The sequence below is a fragment of the Danio rerio genome, chromosome 6, assembly GCF_049306965.1.
Source record: "Danio rerio strain Tuebingen ecotype United States chromosome 6, GRCz12tu, whole genome shotgun sequence".
Lineage (NCBI taxonomy): Eukaryota > Metazoa > Chordata > Actinopteri > Cypriniformes > Danionidae > Danio > Danio rerio.
The window spans coordinates 276,045-295,000 of NC_133181.1; the positions used below are offsets into that span (position 1 = coordinate 276,045).

General features: G+C 41.5%; 1 protein-coding gene and 1 long non-coding RNA gene across 11 annotated transcripts; both read right to left on the reverse strand.

The window, feature by feature from the left end:
* Positions 1 to 520: 520 nt before the first annotated feature.
* bglapl (bone gamma-carboxyglutamate (gla) protein, like) lies at positions 521 to 18,242 on the reverse strand. Its single transcript, NM_001291889.1, is given in 4 exon segments — positions 521 to 1,099; positions 17,536 to 17,644; positions 17,739 to 18,035; positions 18,116 to 18,242. Coding segments are annotated over 4 exon segments (570 nt in total). The 5' UTR covers positions 18,177 to 18,242; the 3' UTR covers positions 521 to 996.
* On the reverse strand, positions 2,855 to 16,764 carry LOC137487354 (uncharacterized). Of its 10 annotated transcripts, none has more exons than XR_012407484.1 (8): positions 16,669 to 16,764; positions 14,345 to 14,456; positions 13,093 to 13,497; positions 10,019 to 10,056; positions 7,642 to 7,706; positions 7,482 to 7,550; positions 6,134 to 6,220; positions 2,855 to 3,314 (listed from the first exon to the last, which is right to left on the reverse strand). It is a non-coding gene; the product is annotated as an uncharacterized lncRNA (long non-coding RNA). The 10 variants fall into 10 exon arrangements; XR_012407481.1 differs by having other exon boundaries at positions 7,642 to 7,709; XR_012407483.1 differs by having other exon boundaries at positions 10,019 to 10,087.
* Positions 18,243 to 18,956: the final 714 nt, after the last annotated feature.

The window sequence follows — 18,956 nt, forward strand, 5'->3', positions numbered from 1 at the left end:
GTTCATTTACAAATACATGGACAAATGTTTCAGTTTTTTTTATTAGGGGTATAGTTTATGATTAAAGGAGACCTGTTATGCAAAAATCACTCTAATAACAGGTTTAAACCCAGTTGTGTGTGTGTGTGTGTGTGTGTGTCAGCAGTGTGTGAATATCTCCAGCCTCTAATGATCAATATGATTTAATTGTGTTTGTTATAATCAGACTTGATGCAGAAACACTGTGATTGACATTCTCACTTTGTACGTGTCATCAGAGGGGGAAAGCCCCGCCCACTAGTGCCCACCTCTCCTTCATTAGCATAAACAGCAGCCCTGAGTGAGAAGCAGCCGTCTGTCACTCACTCTCTCTCCTCCAGCTGATTGATCAGGAGTCTCCACAGTGGAATGAACCACCATTACTCTGACACGTGTGTGTATAATTGTGCTGTGAGCGACTCACTCGATCTGTTCTGTGTGATTGAACAATTACAGACACCTTCAGTTCATCAGCACACAAAATTAACCCGACACATTAATATTCACATATTTAAACTTTTATTGTAAATGACCTATACAAGTATTATGTGCACAAAAATAACGTATTATTGACAAAAATGTCAACAGCTTCAGGTAACATGTCGACCTCATGTTTATATACAGCACATGACAGAGGAGCATCCGTCTGCAGAGAATTCACAACAATCATTCATTCACTACTTCACAAATCTAGCTAATGCGACTTATTCATATTTATATATGCTTCCTTATACTATATCTGCACACACACGGGCGTCATATCTTCAAGCTAAACACACTTCAGCAGAATCATTGCACTGATCGTGTCTCAATCCCTGTGAAGCTGAAGCAGCCGTGAGGATTTCCCACAGCGAGCCTGAAACCCCAGCGCTGTGTTCTGCCATACACCACACTACATCAGTCAGGACAGCTGCTGAAGACATCCTCAGCTCAGTATGAAGACATAATTACTGTGTGTGTGTGTGTGTGTGTGTGTGTTTAATATGGAATTTTTCCGTAGTATGCAGTGTAAGCCGCTACGATCCCGGCGGTCTCAGCCATGTGTTCACAGGCCAGATTAACCTCACACACCTCTCGCAAACTGAGGGAGAGAAAGAGGAGAACACACTGAGAATCACACACACTGATGCTGCTCCTCACACACACACACACACACACACACACACACACACACACACACACACACATACTTGTTTTTCTATACTTGTGAGGACTATGGCAGGACACAGCACTTGTGAAGGCCTGCTATTCTAAAGGGTTTAGAGACACACAGATGCCATCAGTCACCATTAGATGGCCCCAGAAGACCCAAAATCACTTTAAATGAAAAAAACACTCAAAGGAAAAAATCGACACACACTCTTGACAAAATGCTGCATTTGTGAGGTACCGCTAATGCTAACTAGCTTAGCACGTGTTGCTGCGTTAGCATAGCCTAACATGCTAATGGTATGCCAAAGACTATAGTATATTAATCTAGTCTTAAAGGCACTTTAACAAACTTTTCATGATCTACACATTTTACCAGCATAAAACTGTCATCTAATCTGAATGAAAGCTGATGTTTGAGCTCATTTAATGATATGAAATTCCTGTTTTTTATATGGAATTCAGAATGTTTTATTTGTTAATGAGAAGCATTGATTTTATCTAAACCATGATATCCATTTAAAAAGTTTACCTGAGTTCTTAACATTTAATGTACATTTCACATATATATAATTAGGCCTGTTAGTTTTAAACAAGTTATACAGTTCCCTCTCTATCTGTAGCCTATTTATTTATAACCTTCAGTTTTCAATATGGAATTAAATACAATTAAGAAACATTTATGACTATTTATGAAATTATACTGACCAGAATGTTCAGAAGCACAGCATTTCTCTCAAGCATTTTTATAGTAATAAATAATTATTCAGGCACCAGATGTGAGTGTATATATACATATATAGTACATTTTTACTTATAAAAATGACATGGTCTGACCTTTAAGCTTGTCCTCCTCAAACAAATCCCAATTCAATCCATGATCACTGTCAGCTTCTGCTCAAATGATGTCACTTCCTCTGAATCACAGCCTTAAAGGTGCATTGCTCAAATTTTATTTTCAATTTAATGCACATGTGACAGGACTGACAGAAGCATGAGGACAGCTGTAAAATTATTTTACAAATAATAAATTAAATTACTTGTGGAATTTATAATTTCAATAAAGTTTTTATTTTTCTAAATAAGTATTTTGCATAACAAAACTCCTAAAGCTGCAGGTTTAAACTGGGCTGAGGACGAGGACAGTGACAGGCCTTGTACATTTTAGTGCTTTTAATGAACAAAAATCTAAGAAACCAAATGAATGACATATTCCTTTACAGAAAAACCCACAGAAATCGACTATCATGCCATTTTAGACATTTGTTTGGGATGAAATACTTATTATTCGCTGTATTTACGTTTTTATTTCAGGGAGAGATCATGTACGTTTTACATTTATATATATATATATATATATATATATATATATATATATATATATATATATATATATATATATATATTTAGAGAGTGAGAGAGAGAGAGAGAGAGAGAGAGAGAGAGAATAATATATACATATTAATATATAACTAGTTATTATAAGATACTATAGTGTATTGATGTAAATGTGGAGCACAGTAAACTGACATAATACACACAAAACCTCCACATCCAGTGGATTAAAGCCATCAGGACTGGGGAATCTGCTACATCGCCTGTGCTTTAGCCAATCAGTCTGAGTCTGAAAATACTGAAAGTTTACAGCAGACACTACAGGCTGACATTAAGAGCCAACTACAGACAATTGTGTAAATAGTTTTAATTATAGTGTACATTTCTATCAGTTATCTTACAACATCAAGATTAATTTATTCTAACACAGCTTAACTTTTGACCATATTTTATCACCATTTTCTGAATTTTACAGAAATGTTGAGTAGTGACTCAATGCTCAATAAGAGAATCAAAATGTTTTAAATAAAAGGAACACAGCAGAAAAACTAAGAGATGTGTTCCCATGCAGCAAACTTAAACAGAACAGTGATGTGCTCAAATTATTCTTCTTTTCTTGGACTGGATTGTCTTATGAACAAAAGTCGTTTACGTTAATCCAGGGTCTGGAGTGAATAAATGGATTGTTTTGAAGGTAAGCCTGGCTGCCCACTTTTCCTGGAGATTTTTTCAGAACAAAGGGTTGTCCAGGGTTGCCTTCACTGCAGCAGCCTGCTCATCAGCTGTCCTAGGCCTCACTGCAGCCTTCTGTCCTAAAAAACAAAAGGTCAAAAATTGTGTAAATTATATATATATATATATATATATATATATATATATATATATATATATATATATATATATATATATATATATATATATATATATATATATATATATATATATACATATTACACATATTATATTGTGATATATGTGATATATGTTGTGTGCAATATCACATTAGTTGTTTTAACTATATGCCAAATCATAATATAGAGCCTGTTGATCATTTAGTTCATCAATTCTCTACGTGCTGCACTAATGTGAGGTGTGCATGTTAAAATGATCAAAGAAACGGTGAGGAAACAGCTTGAAAATCTCACACTCAGACACTCAGACACCAGCGCTCATCAAACCCTTCATTAATACCACACAATAACCTGATTAAACCCTCAATCGTCAAAATAAACTAGCCAATCACCAAAATGCAAGAACTACTGTGATGTTATTGCATTTAGAGTAAGTGATCATGGCCGGCGCGTCCAAAGAGGTGACCTAGGCGGCCGCCTAGGGCGGCAGAACAGAGAGGCCGTGTCCGCGACACCTCCCTCACCACCCGCGCCCTCAGTTATATCCACGTCTAGAGCGGCAGAATAGAGAGGGCAGCATCTGTGACACTACCCTCACCACCCGTGCCCTCAGTTATATCCTCGTCTAGAGAGGCAGAATAGAGAGGGCAGCATCTGCGACACTACCCTCACCACCCGTGCCCTCAGTTATATCCGCGTCTAGAACGGCAGAATAGAGAGGGTGGCGTCCGCGACACTACCCTCACCACTCGTGCCCTCAGTTATATCCTCGTCTAGAGAGGCAGAATAGAGAGGGTGGCGTCCGTGACACTACCCTCACCACCCGTGCCCTCAGTTATATCCGCATCTAGAGCGGCAGAATAGAGAGGGCGGCGTCCGCGACACTACCTTCACCACCCGTGCCCTCAGTTATATCCGCGTCTAGAGCGGCAGAATAGAAAGGGCGGCGTCCGCGACACTACCTTCACCACCCGTGCCCTCAGTTATATCCGCGTCTAAAGCGGCAGAATAGAGAGGGCGGCGTCCGCGACACTACCTTCACCACCCGTGCCCTCAGTTATATCCGCGTCTAGAGAGGCAGAATAGAGAGGGCGGCGTCCGCGACACTACCCTCACCACCCGTGCCCTCAGTTATATTCGTGTCTAGAGCGGCGTCCGCGACACTACCTTCACCACCCGTGCCCTCAGTTATATCCCGTCTAGAGCGGCAGAATAGAGAGGGCGGCGTCCGCGACACTACCTTCACCACCCGTGCCCTCAGTTATATCCGCGTCTAGAGAGGCAGAATAGAGAGGGCGGCGTCCGCGACACTATCCTCACCACCCGTGCCCTCAGTTATATTCGTGTCTAGAGCGGCGTCCGCGACACTACCTTCACCACCCGTGCCCTCAGTTATATCCGCGTCTAGAGAGGCAGAATAGAGAGGGCGGCGTCCGCGACACTACCCTCACCACCCGTGCCCTCAGTTATATCCGCATCTAGAGCGGCAGAATAGAGAGGGCGGCGTCCGCGACACTACCTTCACCACCCGTGCCCTCAGTTATATCCGCGTCTAGAGCGGCAGAATAGAAAGGGCGGCGTCCGCGACACTACCTTCACCACCCGTGCCCTCAGTTATATCCGCGTCTAAAGCGGCAGAATAGAGAGGGCGGCGTCCGCGACACTACCTTCACCACCCGTGCCCTCAGTTATATCCGCGTCTAGAGCGGCAGAATAGAAAGGGCGGCGTCCGCGACACTACCTTCACCACCCGTGCCCTCAGTTATATCCGCGTCTAAAGCGGCAGAATAGAGAGGGCGGCGTCCGCGACACTACCTTCACCACCCGTGCCCTCAGTTATATCCGCGTCTAGAGAGGCAGAATAGAGAGGGCGGCGTCCGCGACACTACCCTCACCACCCGTGCCCTCAGTTATATTCGTGTCTAGAGCGGCGTCCGCGACACTACCTTCACCACCCGTGCCCTCAGTTATATCCGCGTCTAGAGCGGCAGAATAGAGAGGGCGGCGTCCGCGACACTACCTTCACCACCCGTGCCCTCAGTTATATCCGCGTCTAGAGAGGCAGAATAGAGAGGGCGGCGTCCGCGACACTATCCTCACCACCCGTGCCCTCAGTTATATTCGTGTCTAGAGCGGCGTCCGCGACACTACCTTCACCACCCGTGCCCTCAGTTATATCCGCGTCTAGAGAGGCAGAATAGAGAGGGCGGCGTCCGCGACACTACCCTCACCACCCGTGCCCTCAGTTATATCCGCATCTAGAGCGGCAGAATAGAGAGGGCGGCGTCCGCGACACTACCTTCACCACCCGTGCCCTCAGTTATATCCGCGTCTAGAGAGGCAGAATAGAGAGGGCGGCGTCCGTGACACTACCCTCACCACCCGTGCCCTCAGTTATATCTGTGTCTAGAGCGGCAGAATAGAAATGGTGGCGTCCGTGACAGCAGCGAGGCTGGCGACAGCATTGAGGCCGAAGGACTAAAGTCACCATCTTGGATGGGCTGAAGGTGAGTAAATTAACAACAAATGACATTTTTGGGTGAATTAATCCCCTTAAGACTTTCTCTTAAATACTAGTTTCACCAACTAACAGTTAAACAAGCAGTAATCAGACTTGATTTTCAGATTCAAGTTTAATCTAAGCCTAATCTACATTTTGGTGACTGAATTTAAATTTATGAGCAGTCAATCCTTAAGGAACAAATGAAAAGGCTCAGTTCTTAAGATCAATGAGTGTGTTTGTTTTGCAGGAGAGCAACTGAGTGATCCTTCTGCGTTACCTGTCATCATTTGAATGATCTCCTGATTCTGGCCAGTGATGACAGAACTTGAGGTACGGGGACATGTGTCTTCATTATCAGAGTCTTCTGAAATCACAACAGCACAAGACACTGTTCATTTATTATCTGTCAACACGCAGATTCTACAGCTAGGGCTGGGTGGTAAAATCGGTATCGATATTTATTGACTGAACATCGTTGTCAATATCAATAAAAAAGATTTGGTATGTAGTTTTGGTATGAATCGCTACAGTTTTATTAAAATGTGTCTGCTGAGCGCGCGCCTTGGAAGCAGTGCCAATAAGCTTAGGGTCTCAGTTTGTCATTTCCAATGGTCGCACATGTTATGCAAGCGCCGCACACGTAACGTTAGTTAAAAACATCTAAACTTTTCCGAATGCCGTGAGCGCACCGTAACCAATCTACTTCAAACTTTGTATGGAATAGACACATTTCATTAATAACGGCAGACTAATGACCTCAGACAAACACAGCGCATCCAAACACTGCAGAGCCTTTTACTTTTCTCCATAAACTTGCACTGGAGCTGCAGCAATGTTCTCTGTTTATCATCCTCTGACAAAACGCTTGATGGTCACCTAGTTACGAGAAACGCCAGGGGAGCGCGAGCCCATTGTAAATGGTCGAGGAAACCGAAACCACGTGCTTGCGCTTATCACTTCAGGTCAGAATAACAACACATGTGAAAATGAGTGCGGTGGCTGGCAGCAGTGAGGAGATTATAAATTAAATGGATGCAGCGCCAGAGTGGCTTTTTGGTTTCTTTTCTTGTGCATCCCAGCCTCTAGCTCCACATCTGAAAGAGTTTCAGCATAGGGGTATTGTAATCATTTAACTTCACTATCTGTAATGTTGCAGTGTGTGTTTGAATAATGACGGTTAGTTCCTTTACTAAAGCTCAGATTTGATGATCATAATTTGTGTTGTTGACAGAGTTTGAGGTTTACAGTATCATTATTATTCACACCTTACAGATGTTGATCTACCTTAAAGTTTGCTTTGATTGTTCAGCGTTTACACTTCATCATTGCACACATTTAACATTTTATTAATCAAGTTTAAGTGTCTCTTCAACACGTATGTTTGAGATCTTTTGTTTTAATGTTTGCATAGTTCGCATAGTTAAATGCTATTAAAACTATCTGCCTTAGTAATGTTGGTAAATTAAAATAAAGTGGTTAAAAAATCCTAATATTCTCAAATGTATTAAAAATATTCAATAATTATCGGTATCGAACGATATGAAACATGATATCGTGATACATTTTGTTTTGAATATCGGCCAGCCCTATCTACAACACACTGAAGTAAACTAGCAGATACTGACCAGTTTGAGCGAGGTGACGCTTGTGGCTGACAGAGGTACGGGGACATGTGTCTTCATTATCAGAGTCTTCTGGAATCACAACAGCACAAAACAGTGTTCATTTATTATCTTTCAACAGGAAGATTCAACAACACACTGAAATAAACAACCACATACTGACCAGTTTGAGTGAGGTGACGCTGGTGGCTGACAGAGGTACATGGACATGTCTCTTCATTTTAGAGTCTTCTGGAAAAAGCAACAGGCAACTCAATGTTGGAAGGCAGAATTGGTTTGTTATCATAACAAAAACTCTCCAGGCAGAAGCGATGCTGCTTATAAATCAACCCACATTTAAAAAGTGTTTAATTATTACTGTATTTAAGTGCTAGTACCTAGTCCAGGGATCTGTTATTTGAATACAGCTAAATACATCTACAGTAAGATGATCTGACAGATTTCACATTGTGGTCATTTTTCTCTGGTTGTGGGTCTTCAAACGCATTTGCAGATTTGATCTGAATAAAGTTTCTTAAAAAGATTTCTGTGCATTCTTGTGTTCATTGGATGGGCCAGATATATTGACTAGGGAGGTGCACAACAACTTTAAATGGAAAATTTATAACGATCCAAAAGACGATGGGATGTGAATAATGGAATTATGAATAAACGAGTAATAAATGACGGTTTCCTGCAATACTACATCATTACCAACTGATGATGGTAATATGATGATGACTGGCATGTGTGTGTAGGGGTGTGACAACCACATAGCTGATGATGACTGGCTAAAAACACAAGTGACACTTTCAAAGAGGTAGACGGAGCTTCTATATTAAAGAAATAAAACTAGTTTAGTATTGTTTATGCGGAAATAACCAATAGTAGTGAGACAAGTCAATCATGTCAGTGTATTTTGACTAAGTACTTTACAAATTACATTTCCATATTGCCGTGAATGGAGCCAGAGGTTCGGGCATACGGTGTCAGTGAGAGCGAGAGTGTACTCTGCAGTGATTACAGTGGTCACAAAATCAATTTATTTATATTATACCAAGATTAAAACATGAATAAACAGTAAGTTTGTTGATAGAAACATGCTACATGTAAAGTATCTTGTACAATCACCAAATCTGGGTTTCAACCATGGAAAGATGTGAATGTTATTTTTATATTTAATATAAATTATAAACATAATACTGTAATATTTATACTACATTTATGTTACATTGCCCAAGAAGCCAATGCATATTTAGTCTTATTTGTTGGCCAGTTGTGGTGAATATTATACAACCCCAAATCAAAAGAATTTGGGACAGTATGGAAAATGCAAATAAAAAAAAATAAAGTAGTGATTTCTAAATTTACTTTGGCTTGTATCTCATTGCAGACAGTACAACAAACATTATTTAATGTGCTCCTCATGATTTCTTTCTTTTTTTTTTTTTTTTTTTTTTAATATTCCAATTTTGGTTTTTGCAACACTCCAGAAGCAGTTGTGACAGGAGCAGTTTAGGGCAGTAATCAGGTAAACTGGTAAAATAATGATGTGATGATGTGAAACAGGAGATGTCAAAAGGTAATTGTAATTATGATCTGATTGAGATGCAGCCAAAGCAAATATAGAAATTATTTCTTTATTATTTGGGTTTTCACACTGTCCCAATCTTTTCTGATATGGGCTTGTAAGTTCTAAAATATCTATTATGATTTATTGTTCCACTATAAAAAGGATCATATTATAATAAAATAATTATTTGGATAGATGACTCACATTGTCCCAGATGAACATTAACAGTATAGAATAGTGCAGGATGTTTTATAATAATTTATTTAATTGTGTAAAATCCGCTTTGGTACGCTTAGTTTAAGCAAATTTGATGAACGTGATCATGCGTGTTGATCTGAAGAGAGTCGCTCTCGCTCACCGAATGCGCTGTACTGTGTGCGTCCGTTCCCTAAGCAACAAGAACAAACGCCTGACATCGCCAGTCTGTATTCCTCAAAGTAGTTTAGAATTAAATGTTTAGAGATGGTGTGAAAACGCGTACCTATGTGTGCCTTTGATGCACCCTTTCATGCTTCTTATATCCTTGTCGCAGCACCAGTGACACCAAAATTCATATGCTGATTTGATCCGGTACATACCGGTTAAAAAGCTACTGGTGCTATAATGGCACCGGGTTTCAGTACCCAACATTATTCAACACCCCATGCCACGTCAAATTGCAGGAATTCTTTGTGCAAAAACATCCCTGATCAAGTATTGGTTTACAGCAGTCCAACACTACTGTGATAATTTTTTTTCTATTGGTCTTCAGTAATATTCTAATTTTCTTAATATTCTAAACATCTTAATGTATTGAGATGCGCCCGGACATTTTGTGTGCTTTTTATTTTACAAGCTTCTTTTTAAAGTAATGCAATAGTTTATTTCCCTGGAAATTCGTTACTTTTATAATGATAAAATTAAGTTACTAAGTCAGTTATTATTTGTGAAAAGTAACTAAAACTAATTACTTTTATAAGTAACCCGCACAACACTGCTTGTGACTTACCTTTTTCAGTGCTTTGGACTTCACTCTCCTGGCGGGATCTAAAAGACGAACTTCTATTATTTTCACTCTCTGTAAAACAAGTAAGAAAAAAATTAGGAAAAAACAATACCCAAAAAACCACAGATAATATTAACCAAATACCAAATTAGATTTACTCACCATCAGCCAGTGGTGGATTTAGGCATGGGCAATATGGGCATGGGGAGATGGTGCAAAAAAAGTGCCCCCGTAAAAGCTTTGAGGTAAGATTTACTTCATGCAAGTGTATTAATTTAGACTGGTTATCTCAGAATAAAGACGTTAGGAGCTATTCACATCACACGAAAGCTTGTTAATCTCTATGTGCAACTGAACCAATGCTGGTGAAAACAAATTGATGCAACGTATATGTGATTGGTCACTGCTATAAGAGAGATCTATATTGTTTCAATAGAGCCATCATTGCTGTGGCAGAGAAGTGTATACGAGTTCCGACGGTAGTGGTTACTGGATATGGAAGTGTATGTACTAAGCAAAATATATGTGGGCTCATGCAGTAGTAAGACTATGATCTTTCATGATCTATAAAGATTCTGTGGTGATCTATGATAATTGGCAGTGGTGCATTATAAGGCGAGCGTCGCCTGTAGGAGCGGTCACTGCACTAGCAGTGGTGCATAATAAGGTGTGCGTCTCCAGTGGGAGCAGTCACTGCGCTTGCAGTGATGGATAATAATAAAGTGTGCATTTTCAGTGGGAGCAGTCATTGCGCTTGCAGTGATGGTTAATAATAAGGTGTGCATCTCCAGTGGGAGCAGTCACTGCGCTTGCAGTGATGGATAATAATAAGGTGTGCGTCTCCAGTGGGAGCAGTCACTGCGCTTGCAGTGATGGATAATAATAAGGTGTGCGTCTCCAGTGGGAGCAGTCACTGCGCTTGCAGTGATGGATAATAATAATGTGTGCATCTCCAGTGGGAGCAGTCACTGCGCTTGCAGTGATGGATAATAATAAGGTGTGCGTCTCCAGTGGGAGCAGTCACTGCGCTTGCAGTGATGGATAATAATAATGTGTGCATCTCCAGTGGGAACAGTTACTGCACTTGCAGTGATGGATAATAATAAAGTGTGCATCTCCAGTGGGAGCAGTTACTGCACTTGCAGTGATGGATAATAATAAGGTGTGCATCTCCAGTGGGAGCAGTCACTGCGCTTGCAGTGATGAATAATAATAAGGTGTGCATCTCCAGTGGGAGCAGTCACTGCGCTTGCAGTGATGAATAATAATAAGGTGTGCATCTCCAGTGGGAGCAGTCACTGCGCTTGCAGTGATGAATAATAATAAGGTGTGCATCTCCAGTGGGAGCAGTCACTGCGCTTGCAGTGATGGATAATAATAAGGTGTGCATCTCCAGTGGGAGCAGTCACTGCGCTTGCAGTGATGAATAATAATAAGGTGTGCATCTCCAGTGGGAGCAGTCACTGCGCTTGCAGTGATGGATAATAATAAAGTGTGCATCTCCAGTGGGAGCAGTCACTGCGCTTGCAGTGATGGATAATAATCTGTGCATTTCCAGTGGGAGCAGTCACTGCGCTTGCAGTGATGAATAATAATAAGGTGTGCGTCTCCAGTGGGAGCAGTCACTGCGCTTGCAGTGATGGATAATAATAATAGGGTGTGTGACTCCTGTAGTAGCGGTCACTGCACTGGCAGCAGTGTGTAATAAGGTGTGCGTCTCCCGTAGGAGCGGTCACTGCACCTGCAGTGGTGCATAATAATAAGGTGTGCTTCTCCCGTATGAGTGGTCACTGCCCTAGCAGCAGTGTGTAAAAAGGTGTGCGTCTCCCGTAGAAGCGGTCACTGCGCTTGCAGTGGTGCATGATAGTAAAGTGTGCGACTCCTGTAGGAGCGGTCACTGCACTGGCAGCAGTGTGTAATAAGGTGTGCGTCTCCCGTAGGAGCGGTCACTGCACCTGCAGTGGTGCATAATAATAAGGTGTGCTTCTCCCGTATGAGTGGTCACTGCCCTAGCAGCAGTGTGTAAAAAGGTGTGCGTCTCCCGTAGAAGCGGTCACTGCGCTTGCAGTGGTGCATGATAGTAAAGTGTGCGACTCCTGTAGGAGCGGTCACTGCACTGGCAGCAGTGTGTAATAAGGTGTGCGTCTCCAGTGCGAGCAGTCACTGCGCTAGCAGTGATGCATAAATTTACAGTGGGCAATTGCTGCTAGCAGCGGCAACCTTATGATATAACTCCTTGGAGGGATTAAAGATCAAGGATTTGAAAAGGCTTAGGGGTTGAAATAGTAAAAGGGGGCAATGATGGGGCATTTCAACTGACTTTTACAATTAATTTCTATTCATTTCATTTTCTGGTCGGCTTAGTCCCTTTATTAATCCAGGGTCGCCACAGCGGAATGAACTGCCAACTTATCCAGCAAGTTTTACGCAGCGGACGCCCTTCCAGCCGCAACCCATCTCTGGGAAATTTCTATGAAAAACTTAAATCATAGACTTAAAGGAACTTAATGTAGTGCAAGGAGCGTTGAGGAGTAGCCGAAGGTTTTGAAAGGAGTTCCTTCAATTATATCGAGTGAAATTGCAAGTTAAATCGCTGTGAAAATAGGTGGGGTAAGCTAGACATGTGATTCTGGATGATTTTTGAGCTGAAATTGCTTATCAGCTTGGTGTGATTGCTTTATATTTACTTATTAAATTTAAGCAATTTATTTTATATATATGTCTATTACTTATTATTTTCTTTCTGCTTTATTTTTATTACAATTCATTAATTGTTTCACTTGCAGAACAAAGATTATGTCTGTGTTTACGGTAATAATATGTTAAGTATAGTATACATGTTAAGTACCTAGACGATGAATCTATGGGAGAAAGTCTATACACGGCGTTGTGATCGGCAATCGATTGCTCTTGACTGCCTTGTCCTGTGCTATACAGGTGTAAAACTGTAGTGTTTGCTTTTGATGTTGAAGTAGTACACTACAGACACTATAAAAATAAACATTAACTGAAATCATTGAGTTGATGTGACCTTAATACGGTGCACATATGATTAATGTATAACAAGCGGTTTTTACCTGGTTAATCTGCAAGCAGCACAAGGGCAGAATAGGCTTGTTATTCCTAATTTTGCCGCCACAAAAGCAGTGGCAATGCGGGCTGTACTAAGGCAGATTCCCACTGTGAGTTAGTGGAAATGCTCCATGCGTGGGGGATGGATGGGGCTGTAGCGGAGATGTGCTTGAGCTGTCATGGCGAATTGGCCGATGGTGGCGCTTCGCCGTGTAGAGCGGCGGCATGGCACTCGATTGATCTGTGCCGGTGGTTGCTGAAACTGGGGCGCGGCTCAGGTTTGTTGCAGGCATCTGGAAAAGCGGCAGCGTGGCGGGCCTTAGTTAAGACCGCGGCCTCTGTTGATAGTGCTAATGCACTGGACATCAGCTTGGAGTTTGCAGGAGCCGTGTCATCCTCATGAAAATTTGCTGTTTAGACAAGGTTACATTAATTGAATGTACCAACGCTGAAGTCGAGAGAAAACGGAGGTATGACGTGTTTGAATATTTATAGGGGTTTCCTCTTGAGTTGACTGGATAATAGAATGATTGTGAGGTTGATGAATTAGCCTCGTCAAAGACTGATCGTGCTCCTCCCCAAACTTGTTTATAAAACATCCCTTAATGTTCTACTGAATAAAAATCAATCTTGGATGACGTGAGTAAATGAATGGGAAACTTTCATTTTGGGGTGAACTATCCATTTATGGTGTATTAATGGTGTAATAATGCTCAGGTCAATATTGCTGTAAAATCGGCTTTTCTTTCACTGTGCGCACTGTAAAACACTGCAGAGCACCTGTAAATGTGGCTGTACCTGTAGTCTACACTAGTAGCTCCAGATTTTTCCTGCTATGAATGTCAATAGCTTCTTGTATCCAGATTATTTCAAAATATCTTAGTTTAAAACACATGAGGTGGAGTAAATGTTAGGTAGAGTTAAATTTTGGTTGAACTATCACTTCAATATTCTGTTAAATGTGCAATAGTTTCAAACATTGTGTTGGTTTTCACCTAACCTTCACACCCATATCAAGGGTGCGAGTTAAATACGGTTAGGGTTTGGGTTTATAGTCATTTGCTATTTTCCATTAATTTGTTTATACCTGCTATTTATTAAGCAAAAATAATGACATCAGAAAATCACTGGTCATTTATTGACAGGCACTGGGGCTGTGTACTCACAGAGGATCAAAATGAGGCCTTCATATTTATTGCTTATGTCATTTTCTTGGGGGAAAATCTTTTGATCATACTTTAGAAACATTTAACTTACCTCTGTAGAGATGTCACTAACAAAACAAGAAGCATTGCTTATTTCCTCTTCCTCATCTCTCTTCTGTCCATCTTGCTCCCCCTCATCACTCTTGGTTTTTCTTTTTTGTCATCTGTAATTAAACATTTTTACATCAACTCAAAGATGAAAGAAAACTAATAATCTAGCTATTAATTTATTAATCTAACACAGAGAACAATTAACAGGAGATATGCAAACATGTCTCTTAGATATCATGCTGAAAACAAAAACAGCTAGATGAGAGGTGAAGAACACATTTCTCACAGTTCTGTTTGCCTCTTTATAATTTAACAATGCATCTGAGCTGATAAATATTCACAACTTACAGTGCATTATAATACTTGCCTAATTGTGGTCAAAGCCTTTAAGAGTATGATGCATTATACCAGCAGAGAAATGTTCTGTAATGTGGTCATAATGATTTTAAGTGGATTTGTCTGATTCATGTAAAGTAAGAGAAGTTTAGTATTCTTTTAAACAGCCACAAGATATCAAGAACTGTTAAGACAATGCCCATTAGATAAAGCCAGGGCTGTGTGGGAAAGTGTTTTAATATTTATAAATATGTAAGAATATATGATGTCTTAAATACACACAGTGACTGTGAGCTGATGAAGGCCAGCTCAGCTTACAGGTGTAGAGTCTGCTGTGTGTGTGTGTGTGATCAGCAGCAGCGCCCCTCCCCCATCCCCCAGCAGAGCAGAGCAGAGCAGAGCAGAGCAGTGGGGGAGGGGTGGCGCCTGCTCTCCAACACTTGTTAACTCGTTAACTCTTATAGCAGTCAATGTAGTCACACTTAAACACCTGTTGAAGACATCTGCCTTGAAATAAAATCAAGGACAGTGTGGGAAAGTGTAAAGTATGATGCAGCTCAGTACTGTGCAGACCTAAAGCAAACAGTCTTAATCTGCTTTACAAAGTGATGACAACAAACATGTGTCCTAATTATTATAACTGCTCATAGATTCAGTGCATTGGATAGCTAAAATGACTAAATGCAGATTTTCCTCAGCTCATTCAGATGTAGATTCTGAAATATTTAATTGATATTTTACAGTGGTTGATGAATTATTGGTCATGTGAAAATGTGATGTCTAACATGAGAATGTGATTAGTTAAGTCCTCCTGATAGCTGTTTAGTGACTGTCTGATGATGCTGCAATAAAGTCTGCAAAGTTAAAAACATGCTTTGATAAAAAATGAGAAGTTGGGAGGTTTTATCATGGTTTAGGACATAGAAAAAAATATGTAGATCAATTTTTTTTAATATTGCGTCCTATTTTTTCCCCACTTCTTGATAATTAGTGGCTTAATATTTATTAATATGTAAGAATATATGATGTCTTAAATACACACAGTGACTGTGAGCTGATGAAGGCCAGCTCAGCTTACAGGTGTAGAGTCTGCTGTGTGTGTGTGTGATCAGCAGCAGCGCCCCTCCCCCATCCCCCAGCAGAGCAGAGCAGAGCAGAGCAGAGCAGTGGGGGAGGGGTGGCGCCTGCTCTCCAACACTTGTTAACTCGTTAACTCTTATAGCAGTCAATGTAGTCACACTTAAACACCTGTTGAAGACATCTGCCTTGAAATAAAATCAAGGACAGTGTGGGAAAGTGTAAAGTATGATGCAGCTCAGTACTGTGCAGATGTAAAGTATACAGTTTTACTCTGCTGTTTAATCTAGCTTACTCTTAAAAGTTATGAGAACAAATATGTAGTTCAAAGTATGAAGTATTATAATGTATGTTATAATTATTATATACAACATTATTTTAAGGTTGTTTTTAAGTCATGATGCATTCAGGATGCTGCTTTAGGAATAAATATAAGTTTTATTTTTTTTAAAAAGTTATAAAACTGAGTCAAATATAATCAGAAACTGAAGTGTAAATGTTATTAGTGATTATGATCGTGCATTGAGTGTCAATCAGCTGTTTGCTGTTAATGAGAGTTCATTAATTGATGGTTGAGGAGTAGAGAGAGAGAGAGCAGCTCCCCTCCCCCACTGCTGCTGCTCTCTCTCTCTCTCTCTCTCTCTCTCTCTCTCTCTCTCTCTCTCAGCCGTCATTAGCGATCTCTCCGTCAGGTACAATCAGACTTCAACGGCTCACTAACAAACTTACCTCAGCTGAATATCTTCCTATGTTATATCTTAATCAGCTGAGGTGAATGAAGGTGTTCACTGAGGAACAGCTGACTGTGGCAGCACTCAGATACAAATACATGAGTCAAGACTTAATTAGTTACTTAATTGCTCGACAGCATGAGCTAATAATTAATGAATTAGTATTAAAATCATGACTTACTCTGTCGTGTTGTCCTTGTCATGTACCTGGCCTCGCAGGTGCTGTGGTGTTGATGCAGCCTCTGTCTTCCGCTATACCGATCCCTTTAATCCGGCCCACGTGAGCGCATTGTCATTTACATATATGGTCTTAATGTCAAAACATCTAAAAAGAGCATATTCCATTGGTCTATCATTCAGCCTATCAATCCGACCGAACAATGAGCGAACCGTCCAATCAGAAACTTTGAAGAGTCATACTCTTGCAGCCAATTAAAAAAGCTGCCGTAAACCCGTCTGCCTTTAGGGGGAGCTCAGGAGAATTAAGCAAACACACCTAGTGTCATGATTTGCTATTAAAATAAGGACATTTGGGAAACTCCCACAGCATGATGCCCAGCCCCCCTGGAGCCATTATTGAGCAAAATAAAGTGAGGACCTCAATTTTGTCCTCACTTTATCGAAATGTCCTCACTTAAAAGGTGTTTTGTCATGAATTGGTCCTCACAAGTATAGCATTACAAACACACGCACACACACACATACACATACACACACACATACGCACACACACACAAACACACACACACATACACATACACACACACACACGCACACACACACATACACACGCTGGTACTTCAGCTCAAAAATTATAACTGTAAAAATCAGAATACTTTATCAATAATGTATTGAATAAGATCATCGCATCCCATAACTGATCAATAATCAATACCAGATGAAGATGCGGAACGGGGGAAACCGCGGTAGCTTCACTGTGGGCATGTGAATATATTAATGTGTGTGTGTGTGTGTGGGTATGTTTGTGTTAACATGATTGTGTGTGTGTGTGTTCATATTGGTGTGTGTGTGTGTGTGTGTGACTGACCTCTCCAGCTGCACAGGTGTGAGGTCAGCTGCAGGTGTTCCTGCTCTCCGGCGGCGCAGCAGTGATGCAGCAACACTCCGCTTCAGCAGCACATGAGGAGCAGGAGTGCCTGAAGACGGACACAACACACACACATCACTCTGTTACTCAAAACTAAAGCGCACACACACACACACACACACACACACTCAGCTGTATCTCACCTTCAGCACTGGCAGAGTTTGACTCAGAGGAGGAAGAGGAGGAGTCTGAAGCGGAGTCAGATGTGGAGTCAGATGCAGAATCAGAAGTGGAGTCAGATGCGGAGTCTGAGGTGGAGTCTGATGTAGAATCAGAAGTGGAGTCTGATGCAGAGTTGGACTCTGAGGAAGCGGAATCAGAGTCTGAGGCAGATGATGATGATGATGAGGACGATGAAGAGGCAGTGTCTACCGGAGCTCCAGTTTCAGGAACCACAACATCCACAGCCACTTCAGCAGCAGGTTCAGCCTCTGTGTACACTACACACACACAAACACACACATTGTTAAGAGTTCACACACACATACAAACACACACACACACACTCAGTGATTCTCACCTCCCATGGATGCGCACACAGACAGCAGAGCGCAGACGCTCAGGAGCCCCAGAGTCTTCATGGTTCAGCAGGTGCTGTTTCTGCTCTCAGCGGAGATGAGTGTGTGTGTGTGTGTGTGTGTCTGTCTGTCTGTCGTCCGTCTGATGAGCTGTGTGTTTATACTCTCTCCGTCACCCACACACACTGCGGCCACAGCTCCTGATTGGTTTGAGAGTCCAGTGTCGTCCATGCCTCTTTCTGCATTCCAGGATCAACACACACACGTTCCAGCGCCCACAGCCTGGCAAACACACACACACACACACACACACGTGTATGGTGGTGGGGACTCAGAGCTGTACTGATGTGTCTGCTGTACGGCTCCTCTCAGTGAACATGGCAGCTTCACCTCAGATTGGGTCGCCACAGTGACACGAGTCCCCACGAGTCTGTGTGCATTCAGGTCCCCACATGGAAACAAAAACAAGTACACACTCACACTCAATCACACACAAACACACACTCTCAAACCCACACTCAAACAGACTTTCTCACTGACAAAGACACATTTATTCACTCACACAGACACACACACACACACACACACACTTACTCACTCACAATCATTCACACTCACTCGCAATCACACACACACACACATTCACTCACTCCCACACACACTCACTCATACACTCACTCACGTAATCAAAAACAAATTCACACACACACACACACACACACACACACACACACACACACACACACACACACACACACACACACACACTCTCAAACACAGATTCTCTCTCTCACACACACTCATTCATTCACTTACTCTCACACATACACATATTAAAAAACA